The following is a 12,422-nucleotide window of genomic DNA, read 5'->3' as shown; positions in this document are numbered from 1 at the left end:
AATTACACTTAATTAAGTTGAAGGAAGCTTAAGTATGTTGAATATGCTAAGACTGCTTATTTTGTTTAATCGCTAGTTTTAGTTTCATTAGTTTTAAATTGCTTCAAGTTCTGTTTGTTTGCGAGTTTCTTAATAAAGGATCAAATCTATTCTTTGACTCTGGAGCCTCATTGTTATTGGATTGGATGGAAGGCACGTCATACAGGATCAAACCCCTGCTCCTCCCTGTGCTTAGTCTCTAAGTAGTGTTGGTTTGTTCGAGCAGCTGCTCCAGATGAGGATAACAGTGGTGGTTCAATGGGATCTATCAATTACCTTATGGTCAGGCAGCACAGGGAACATTGGCTCCCAGTTCAATAACTTCCCCAGACATTGCAAATCCCAAACGAATGTTGTGAAGGGACTGTGCTACCTGCTGCAGAACAAGCTCATCACTGGAAACCCCATTTGTTCGATCTTGTGCTTCAAGAAATTCGTGAAAAAGTTTCAAGAATCTTCAAAGACCAATCAGTTCTCCAGGAGGTTTAACCAAATTCTTGCATTAACTACCATCAATAAAGTCAGATGAATTACCCTCTCACAAAAAGAATTCTACCTCCACCTAGATAACAACAGTCCTTCTTAAGAACACAAATGGGTTTACTTCACAATGGTATGGAGACTGAAAATACAAACCTGCATTTATGTAACAAAACTTCATTAAAAATCTCCTTCTATTTATTTTCTCAATCATGTAAAGGCCTTCTTTCAAGTCACTTTTAACCCCAGCAGTTTTTATGAAAGTCTCAAGATTCTTTTCATAGTTTTAACTCATGATCTTATGTCCACAAGACTACAAGTAGGAGCAGACGTGCATCACTTGGCACCTGAAGCATGACCCACCATTCAATATGATCATGACTAGCCCCATGTCTTCTGTGCTGTTCCCCATAACCTCAACTCCTGGTACTTTCAAGAATTTATCTACCAACACCTTAAATACTTCTAATGACCTAACCAAATGAGACATTCAATAGCACTGCTGTATTGGTGTTATATTCATCTAATATTTCCAAAATATGGCAATTCTCTGAGCAGAACTGTACCAAAATATGCCTTTTGATTTTGTGTTTTATATTCTGTGTTTTCACTCTTTTTTTTGCTGTTTGCACAATTTTTTTGTGAGTGGGAGCGGAGGTCAATGTTCCCTCTGAGGTGTGTGTGCACACACATCTTTTGCTACTAGCACATGAAGGAATTTAAACCACGCACAAAAGGTTGTCATCCTCCACCTCATTGGCACGTTAAGTATATTTCATGACCGTACATAATCCCATTTCCTTTTCTGGTATCTGATGCGGACAGTGTTGACAATGTGGAGTTTGTGATGATCTGTCTGCAGATTTTAGAACTGGCTTATTTATACCGTTTTTTATTGAAGAAATTATTCAGTGCGTACATGTTGTCACTGGGCAAAAATTGCACAGCACAAGATTTTTGCTCACACTGGTCATTACAAATTAGAGGGAACATTAGCGGAGGGAGAATTTGATGTTTGATGCCATTGAACAAGTTGGTTCTATGGTTCTTTATTTTGTGACTGTGTATGGGGAAGACGTATTTCAGGATTGTATACTGCATACATACTTTAATAATAAACGTACTTTGAATCTTTCAGTCGCTCTCTACAGTAATGGATTTGCCTTTCATTCAGGTGGAGCAGGACAGTCCTCGTTATAGTGGTTAGCACACTGCTTTACAGTACCAGCAACACAGGTTCATATCCTGACACTATCTGTAAGGAGTTTGTATGTTCTCACTGTGTGTTTGCTCCCGGTGTTCCAGTTTCCTCCTACAGTCTAAAGAGGTACTGGTTGGTAGGTCAATCGGTCATTGTAAATTGTCCCATGATCAGGCTAGCGTTAAACTGCATTTCTGGAACTTCCAGTGATTGCACAATGCCCCCCCCCCCCACCATTCCTCATTCCTGTTTCCCTCTCTCACCTTATCTCTTTAACTTCCCATCATTTTCCTCTAGTGCTCCTCCCCCTTCCCTTTCTTCCATGTCTATCCTCTCCCATCAGATTCCCCCTCTTCCAACCCATTCTCTTTCACCAATCAACTTCCCAGCTCTTTACTTCACCTGCTCCCCTACCATCTTGTACTTCCTCGCTTCTCCCCACCTTCTTACTCTGACTTCTCCTCTTTCTTTCCAGTCCCGACGAAGAGTCTCGGTCCAAAATGTTGGCTGTTTACTCTTTTCCATAGATGCTGCCTGGCCTGCTGAGTTCCACCCGCATTTACGTGCATTGCTTTGGATTTCCAGCATCTGCAGGTTTTCTTGTGTTTATTGAATTGAGGTTGCTGGCAGTACATCTCGAAGGGCCAGAAGGACCCTTTCCATACTGTATCTTAATAAATAAATAACCTTCCACTTAATCAGTTGCTGGGGTGTCAAACAGATTTACCATTCAATTTGCAGTTTCCGCCTTTTGATAGTGGATCTTCTCCTCTCTCACCCAATAAGTAAAATTCCAAATATTGCATCCAGCTTTACCTATACCTCACTTTCCTTCCTGTGACCCCCGAAGATAATCACACCCACTATCCACAACCTCCATTATTTCACCCAGACTCTGCTCTCCATCTGCCACAGAGGATGTGAGCAGCTCAACAGACCACAAGATGGCAATGCAACACCCCAAGTCCACTAAAACATTCAGCACAGCATACAGCAGGAGTCACAGGATTACGAGAAACGGGGCCCCTCTTCATTGTAGATTTTGGGGATAATTGCACTGTTTGTATGATCAGATAATACAGAAAGAAAGACACAATTATTTAAATGCTAAATACATTGAATGTCAAAAATCATCAGTAAAACAGAAAATGCTGCTAATACGTAAAAGGTCAAGAAGTTTTAGCAGACAACCTTTCTGGTCATTGATATGAAATATTAACTTTTGTTTTTTTCTCCACAAATACTGCTTGTAATTTTGAGTATTTCAGCAGTTTTAATCATGGAGTAGATTTAAAGTGAATGCTGATAGGTTCTACAGTTATGATTGTGTGGTTAAGCACAGCTCCAATGCTGTAATTATGCCTAACGCTGTTATAACCAGGACTGATAGTGTGGATAAGCTCCCACTACCTATTAAATGCTCCCAATGCCATGCGACTCAAATACCCTCTGACAACCATGTCTAGCTCCTGACCTTCATGTGTGGCTTAGCTACTAAACCCGGTGGAACTGTTTCTACTGACAGGAAAGGAGGCAAAGGCGGGCTACAGGAGCCTGAAAACCAGTTGCTTGGTGCAGATGGGGCTCATCAGCCATGGTTGACAGTTCATCTTGGCGAAGGAAAGCTCTGATCTCAAACCTCTGCTGCCTTGCGGCTATACCCACTCATGGGGAAGGCTTCGGGAGTAAACCCCGAGGAAAAAATCTGGAGCTGGAGTCCCTAAGGCAGTCCTACGTTGAGTTCAATGCAGATTGACAACTCCTGCGTTGCTACTGGTGCCAAACTGTAGATGTTCCTTTGGGTTCATCAGACGCATGGAGAGGGGGAGCTTGATACAACGGGCAACAGTTTGCTCTCCATATTGCACTGTCCCAGCTTGCGTAACTAGACAGATAGGACGCAACATCCAAGTTTGGCCCTGGCCGACACAGGCCTCAGCATCATCATCAATGCCATATTTAAGTTTGCTGACGACAAGACTATTGTAGGCTGAATCAAAGATGGTGACCACACAGTATAAGGAGGAAGACTGAAAATCCGGCTGAGTGGTGCCACAACAACAACCTCTCACTCAATATCAGCAAGTCCAAGGATCTGATTATTGACTACAGGAGCAGGAAACCAGAGGTACATGAGTCAGCCCTCATCGGCGGATCAGAGGTGTAGTGTAAGCAACTTTAAATTCCTCCGTGTTATGATTTCAGGGGACCTGTCCTGGGCCCAGCACATAAGTGCAATTATGAAGAAAGCACAGCAGTGCCTCTACTTCCTTGGGAGTTTACAAAGATTCGGCATTACTTCTATTGATATGTAGTGGAGAGTATACAGTCGGCCCTCCCTATCCGCGGGGAATTAGTTCCAGACCCCCCGCGGATACCGAAAAATGCGGACCCTCAAGTCCATTATATAAAATGGTGTGGTACTGTATTTGCATATAACCTACGCACATCCTCCCATATACTTTAAATAGCCATAGTCATAGTCATACTTTATTGATCCCGAGGGAAATTGGTTAATAAAAGAAATCTCGACCCGGTCCTCTTTCCTCGCCTTTTTGATCCCTCTCTGCATCCTCTGTGTGTTTTCCTCTAGATTTCAGCTGGGGTGTCCGCCGCTCTGTTCTCTAAACCGGCCGGCATAAGCGCAATCAGCTGTAAATCATCTCTAGATTACTTATAATACCTAATACAATGTAAATGCTATGTAAATAGTTGTTATACTGTATTGGTTATGGAATAATAACAAGAAAAAGTGCTCAAACGAGTGCTGGAGAGAGAACTTCCGGGTTTTCCTGATCTGGGGTTGGTTGAATCAACACATGCGGAACCCGCGGATAAGGAGGGCCGATTGTATTGACTGGATGCATCACGGCCTGGTATAGAAACACCAATCCCTTAGACAGAAAATCCTACAAAAAATAGTGGATACAGCCCAATCCATCACGGGTAAAGCCCTCCCCCCCCCACCACCATTGATACGAAGCACTGTTGGGATCTCCACCACCCAAGACATGCTCTCTTCTCGCTGCTGCCATCAGGAAGAAGGTACAGGAACCTCAGGACACATACTACCAGGTTCAGGAACAGTTATTACCCCTCAGCCATCAGCCCTTTGAACCAGAGGGGATAATTTCACTTGCCCCATCATTGAAGTGCTCCCACAACCTATGGACTCACTCTCAAGGACTCTTCAATTTCACGTTTTTTGATATTTATTGCTTATTTATTTATTATTATACCTTTCTTTTTGTACTTGCAAAGTTTGTTGTCTTTTGCACACTTAATGCATAATAGAATACTAACCATAATAGAATTAATGAAGTTGGTGCGGCCCTTCATTGGTTCTAGTTTGGTTATTATTCTATTGTGCATTTATTGAGCATTCCTGTGTTTTGACAAGACGGCACATTATAGGCCCCTATGTGTGAAACCAGGGCACATAGCTAGCTAGTAAATAGTTCACATAGGGTAAAGATCAGCATAGAACCAGAGATAGATGGGAACTTGTGTACACAGAGAAGGCAGAATAGGGTTGAGAGGGATAATATATCAGCCATGATCGAACAGCGGAGCAGACTTGATGGGCCAAATGGCCTAATTCAGCTCTTATGTCTTATGGTCTTTTGTTTGGTTTTAAGACTTAAACAATATTTATTGTAAACAGAATTATGCTGGAAAATGGTGCAAACTTGTAAAGGACCAAAGACAAGTAAAGTAGCAGAGATATTAAAGACATTTATCAAGGAACAGTAAGCCTGTAGATGGAAAGCAGAGGGAGGCAATATTGTAAACACAATCAATCATATGTTACAGTGAAGCTTTAGCTTTCTGTACCTGTGCATGATATGGACTCCACACCTGGCCCATGATATTCCACTATTGCGCCAGTGCCCCCTTTAACTGTCAGAATGCCTGCCACTTTCAGGATAACATCCTTTGGTGACGTCCAGCCTGACAAATGTCCTGTGAGCTTCACTCCGATAACCTAATGAACAAAGAACGTGTTTTATTTTACAACACGAGAGAGCAGCTTCCGCCACAGTAAGGTACGAGCAATCTTTGAATCAGTTTGCTTTGGTAAAACAATTCACCTTCAGCACAGAACAGATCAACTTTAGTGCCGAGGTTCTAACTGGTTTTGAAGCTTACGCATAGAACAGAGAAATATATACAATTAGTAAACAATAAATCCCAAACTTATGCCTTGATTCTTCTACAGTAAAGGCATTGATTTACTCTGATGCAGCTCACCGGACCAATGTAATAGAGATCTCTCAATCTGCCTGTACAGCATGGGTTCCCAACCTGGGGTCCATGGACGCCCTGTTTGATGGTATTGGTCCACGGTATAAAAAAGGTTGTGTGGCACATGGCCAAGTGGTTAGGGCGTTGGACTAGCGATCTGAAGGTCGTGGGTTCGAGCCTCAGCCGAGGCAGCATGTGTGTCCTTGAGCAAGGCACTAAACCACACAATGCTCCAGTCTACCCAGCTGCGAATGGGTGCAGGCAAAAATCCTGGGGGTTAACCTCGCGCTAGACTGGCATCCTATCCTGGGGGGGGGGGAGTCTCGTACTCTCAGTCGCTTCCCGCTACAGAAACTGGCATAAGCACTGGCCTGATGAGCCACAAGGCTTGTGGCAGACTTTAATAAAAAAAAGGCTGGGACCCCCTGATGTACAGGAATTGAATTCGCACGAGGGTTGTAACATTTGATAAATCACACCCATTGATCTGAAATATCAACATCTTTGAACAGGCTTGCCTGGTATTGATTTAAATACTGATAATCAATTTGATCAAGTGGCTGGGGGAGGAGGGTATCAATCCCAGGACAATTCTGAATCTTTCCTCATCCAACATGTGAACTTTCTGGTAGGTGATGACCAGAAGCATTTCACTACTTTTAATCCATTCCCCCCACCTTGCACCAACATCATCAAAATAACAAAACTAAAGAAATGTCCCTGATCTTCTACTCAGAGAGTAGTGGATGCCTGGTATGGTTGTAGAGGCAAATACCTTAAAGGCTGTTAAGAGACGTTTAGATAGGAACACAAAAATGAGGACGACGGAGGGATAAGGACATTGTGTAGGTAGGAAGCATTAGTTTTGGTTACTTTATTGTGACTTTGTGGGCTGAAGGGTTCTTGGTTTCTCGTGCTATGTTCTATGTTCTAAGAAAAGTTGATCCAATTACACTTGAGATAGAACCTAGCCTATCTCCTTACCCACTGACATAAAGATTTTAAAAAAAAGAAGACGAGGGGGAGGAGGGGAGAATGTCGCAGGATTATAGAGTAATAAAGAGGGTGAACATGATTGATGGAATCAGGAGCTAATATGGACCCAATGGGCTAAATTATCATCACCTGTAATATAACAAGTAAAGCAGAAAACTGATGTTCTCCAAAAGCCTGGAAAGAATAACCATTTGCCATTTGCTTGTGTTTCAATACAACTCCTCCGGTGAAGTTCTTAGAAATGTTTTGGTTTGATATAAAAGCAGGTTTTAACAACATATTCACAACTCAGTGTTCTTAAGCAGAGTATGTTTCAACCATAGTACACAGTGCCCGGAACAACCGAAGCACCCTTGCATGCTTTTAAAGAAAATGCAAAGAGGGCTTAAATATTTCAGCACCAACAGGTCTCAGTTCAAACGACGTTATTTAACAGATCAAAGCAGGCATTTTACCTTTGGACACTTTAGTTCCCATGGAATCCCAGCCATCACATCCACTGCATCTGCTCCTCCGACTCCAATACAGATGCCACCCAGACCACCACCATTTGGAGTATGTGAGTCTGTTCCAATCAGCAGCACACCAGGATAAGCATAGTTCTCCAAAATAATCTGTAAATGAGACCCCACGTACATCAGTAGTCATTGGAGGCTGCTTCTCAGTAAAACTTCTAATTGGTTTTATGTCAGAAAACAAGAAAAAGATCAGATGTAGAGACAGGAACAGACAGTTCAGATATTCCTATCTATTCTCCCATTGACTAAAATCATCGATTTTTTTCACCCATTAGCTCCACTTTCTCATTCTAACGCCACATCCTTTGATTCCCTCAATCTCCATATGTTCAGTGACTGAGCATTCACAAACACACTATCCTCTGGTGGAGAAATTTCTTATTTCAGTTCTGAGTGACTAATAACTTATTTTGAGACTTTGGCCCTGGTTTTAAATGTCCCAGCTTGAGGAAACATGCAATTATCCTGTCAATCCCCAATCTGATCACCTCACATTTTTCTAAACCACAGAGATAAGGCCTAGTCTGCTTAGTCGTAGGAGAACCACTCAGGAATCAACCTGGTGAACCTTTGTCACTGTATATCTTTAGTTAGGAAGACCAGAGCAGTATCTGGTATTTGAGGTGAAGTGCGACTTCATTGCCTTTGAACTCAACACCTCTTGTAGTAAAAGCCAATGTACAATCTGCCTTCTAATCGCTTGTTTTCTCTACTCTTTAACTTGCAGTGATTTATATTTTTTAAAAAATCATGCAGGCCCCATTGAACAATAACGTTTCCCAATTTCACTCCATTTGTTAAATACACCATTTTTCTACTTCTTCCCCAGCACCCACACGATCTCACCTCTTCTGGACTAGCTTCCATCTGTCAAGTCCCTGTACATACACTCGATCTCCCTATTACCCACTCTGTCCTCTCGGAACTTACACTACCACTCAGCTTTCATCGAGTTATTAATTAAGATACAGTGCGGAACAGGCCCTTCTGGCCCTTCATGCCACGTCGCCAGCAACCCGATTTAACTCTTGCCTAATCACGGGATAATTCCCAATGACCAATTAACCTATCAATGACTAACTAATTGTGGGAGGAAACTGGAGCACCCAGAGGAAACCCACATGGTAATGGGGAAAACGTACAAACTCCTAACAGGCAGCGGCAGGAGTTGAACCCAGGTCGCTGGTACTGTAAAGCACTGTGCTAACTATTACACTGCCATACCACCCCAAGTCCAGACGAAGGGTCTCGGCCTGAAACGTTGACTGTTTATTCCCATCCATAAACACCGCCTGACTGCTCAGTTCCTCCAGCGGTTTGTGTGTGTTGCTCTAGATTTCAAGGACAGGATGGAAATATTGGATGACCCGGCATTGGGGAACATAGATACGTTTAGTCTCCTCATGCAAATTATTGGAGTAGACTGCGAAGAATTTCTAAAAGAGTAGCTCACCTTCCTGTATCTTAGTACATGAAGCTAGAGTCCTGGTGGACTATTGAACAACACCATAAAACCAAAGAAACACAAGTTGCAGAAGATTTTTTCATGTTTGTGATTTCTCTATTGTAGCTCATGCAAGCTGCACATATATGAAATCATTGGTTATCTATACAGGTAAACATCATGGTCCCAAGCACTGACGGCAAGAAAACAATTTCTTGTGAGCTCAATCTATCGCACAGACCATAAGCTAACAGTACAGACTCCACCCCACCCCCCAAAAAAACTCTCTCCGTTAATTCTACAACTGCCCTGGATCATTGTAATAGTTTCCATTAACTCTTCAACTAGCATAAACTCACATAAGCCCTCATTTGTGGTATCGACCTAGTAGGCCTCCTTCATTCTTGAAGTTTAAGATAATATTTTTCATAATGTGCTACCCAAAACTGCATACAGTACCCAAACAATGACTCAGCAAGAGTTTTTTTTTGTAATTTCATTAGGAAGAAAATAAAGATCAGAAATATGAGCTTTATTTGTCAAATGTATTGTGAAATGTGCCGTTAGCGCTAAATCAAATCAGCGAGGATTAGGAGGGACAGCCCGCAACTGTCGCCGCACTTCCAGGGGCCACAACTCTGGAACGCGGGAGGAAGTGGGAGAACCTGGAGGAGACCGAAGTGGTCAATGGAAAAACGTTCAAGCTCCTTACAGACTACGGTGGGCATTGAACACCCACCTTATGGCTGTCATCGTAATAGCCTTATGCTAACCACTGTGCTACCTACCGTGCTGCTTTTCTCAGTCTCTAAACCCAAACTACCGCTGGCTAGAGTTAAAGAGCATTACCTTCAAACTGAGCAGACTCTTCAGGACGCCAAGAATCCTGTGGAAGCACAAGTGTGTCTGCGCTTCACTCAAAATCTCAAAACTGACATGAATGAAACGTTTTGGCCGTTCAGGATATTAAAATCAATGAAGCCAGATCAGGCAAGACTTGGGCAAGATTCACTGGATCGAGGGGAGAATAGGAACGCAAACACGAGGAAATCTGCAGATGCTGGAAATTCAAGCAACACACATCAAAGTTGCTGGTGAACACAGCAGGCCAGGCAGCATCTCTAGGAAGAGGTACAGTCGACGTTTTGGGCCGAGACGCTTCGTCAGGACTAACTGAAAGAAGAGCTAGTAAGAGATTTGAAAGTGGGAGGGGGAGGGGGAGATCCGAAATGATAGGAGAAGACAGGAGCGGGAGGGATGGAGCCAAGAGCTGGACAGTTGATTGGCAAAAGGGATATGAGGGGATCATGGGACAGGAGGCCCAGAGAGAAGGAAAAGGGGGAGGGGGGGGAAGCCCAGAGGATAGGCAAGGGGTATAGTGAGGGGGACAGAGGGAGAAAAAGGAGAGAGAGAAAAAGAATGTGTGTATATAAATAAATAACGGATGGGGTACGAGGGGGAGGTGGGGCATTAGTGGAAGTTAGAGAAGTCAATATTCATGCCATCAGGTTGGAGGCTACCCAGATGGAATATAAGGTGTTGGTCCTCCAACCTGAGTGTGGCTTCATCTTTACAGTAGAGGAGGCCGTGGATATCAGAATGGGAATGGGATGTGGAATTAAAATGTGTGGCCACTGGGAGATCATGCTTCATCTTTACAGTAGAGGAGGCCGTGGGCTTCATCTTTACAGTGGAGGAGGCCGTGGAAGCCAGGTCCTGATTGTAATTGGATCACATGGAAGGATAAGAAAATGAAGTCACTCCAGATAGAAACAAAAGCAAGCTCGAGCTGTCACACTCAGCTCAGTAGGTGTTGCCAGTCATTTCTGGATTACTCTACAGATTGTGTACAAGATGAAAGTGCTGAAATATTCTATTAATAAAAACAAATAGTTGAATGTTAAACTGATCAGACTGTGCACTTGCACCCCAGAGCCTTGCAAAGTGGAGTATTTGGTGTGTACTCTGACATTCTTGGTCACTACACCACAGTTCGACTGGGGAATGAGTGGGTCCCTTGCCGTAACATTTAACAGCAAATAGTTTTACCATCATAGGGCTGTAATTGGAAATGTTTAGTTTGGTAAACTGAAATTTGAGTTCTAGAAGTTGATGCAATCTTCTACAGGAGAATGTTAAAAATATCATAGACCACACACACATCAAATGAAGAAGTTCTCAGAAGAGCCCAAGCAGTTCGATCACTCATACCAACAATTAGAGAAAGACAAGCAACACACATCAAAGTTGCTGGTGAGCACAGCAGGCCAGGCAGCATCTCTAGGAAGAGGTACAGTCGACGTTTCGGGCCGAGACCCTTCGTCAGGATAACAGAAAGACAACTCAGATTCCTCGGACTCATCATGCAGAAAGATGAACTAGAAAAACTCATACTCTCTGGAAAGATTGAGGGGAGCAAACCTAGAGGAAGACCTCGGCTTATGTGCAACAAAAGCATAGCCAGGTGGCTACACATCGAGGAAATGGAAGTCACCCAAAAAACAAAGGATAGATCTATATGGAAAACCATGGTCACCAAAGTCCGCATCGGATATGGTACCTAGACAGACAGACAGACGGTACAAACAGCCAGTTGGGTCGGTATTGCTCTGCAAAGGCACAAGGCCAAAGCAAAGTAGAACTCCTGTGTGCAGCCTCCAGGGGTAGCAAGAATAAATGAGAAGTTGTTAAATAAAGGGGATGGCAGGGACAACACTGCCGAGTAGATGCCACCTTTCACCTGCTGAGATCAAAGATGCCTTTGATGCACTCTATTCAGTCTTGCCTTGCAGTGACAACATCCAATCTGTAACAGCTACATGCTCTTTTATAAAACGGCATTTAGTAAGGACCAAGTGCTGGCTGCCTGTAGCTTACGTGTGTACAAGAGTCAGCAATGCCCTGGTGTGTCGTGCTGGCTGTTTTATGTTTGGAGTGGGGAGGAGGCATTTCAATCAAAGTGGGATTTGTTTTGTCATCGGTTCCGCTCATGGTTATGTTCGGAAAGAGTGGAAAATAAAGATGAATCTCACTGAGTCCTTTAGGCTTTGTTTGCTTGTGCAATAGGAAACAGTAGCTGATAATTAATGTGCTGCTCCCCGGGGACAGGGAGGTGAAGGCAGACTTCAAAGTGAGAGCTGGAAATGAGATTTCATTCTTTACCTGATGGATGATGCCAGAACCAGGTTTCCAAAAGCCGACCCCATACTTCGCAGCTGCCGTTGCCAAGAAATTATAAACTTCTTCATTCAGATCCTACAAAGGAAAGATTACATTAATGATCTGAATGGAAAACAAGCCACTTTGGCGAATCAGATGCTCAATTCAAGCCTTTGACCAGGTGGTGGAAACAATGCAACCACAAAGATGGTGATGAAAGAGGCAAATGAATCATTAATCCGTTAGTTACACTTAGTCTTGTCAGATGTGTGACCCTTTCACAGTTTATTGACAAACATTACTGGTAATTTTGGAGGATTTTGAAAGAGGAATAAATGGG

At 43.1% G+C, this 12,422-nt stretch overlaps 1 protein-coding gene across 1 annotated transcript in view; it reads right to left on the bottom strand.

The window, feature by feature from the left end:
- Window positions 1-12,422, bottom strand: part of aco2 (aconitase 2, mitochondrial) — an 85,778-nt gene that overhangs the window by 59,904 nt on the left and 13,452 nt on the right. The window contains exons 4-6 of the mRNA XM_063062737.1: window positions 12,086-12,178; window positions 7,417-7,575; window positions 5,555-5,705 (exon numbers count right to left, since the gene is read on the bottom strand). Coding sequence (XP_062918807.1) covers window positions 5,555-5,705; window positions 7,417-7,575; window positions 12,086-12,178 — 403 coding nt within the window. The remainder of the gene's footprint in view (window positions 1-5,554; window positions 5,706-7,416; window positions 7,576-12,085; window positions 12,179-12,422) is intronic.

This window comes from Mobula hypostoma, chromosome 11 (genome assembly GCF_963921235.1).
Source record: "Mobula hypostoma chromosome 11, sMobHyp1.1, whole genome shotgun sequence".
Classification (NCBI taxonomy): domain Eukaryota; kingdom Metazoa; phylum Chordata; class Chondrichthyes; order Myliobatiformes; family Myliobatidae; genus Mobula; species Mobula hypostoma.
Note: the sequence above shows the minus strand (reverse complement) of the source record. Positions and strands in the feature narration are given on the sequence as shown.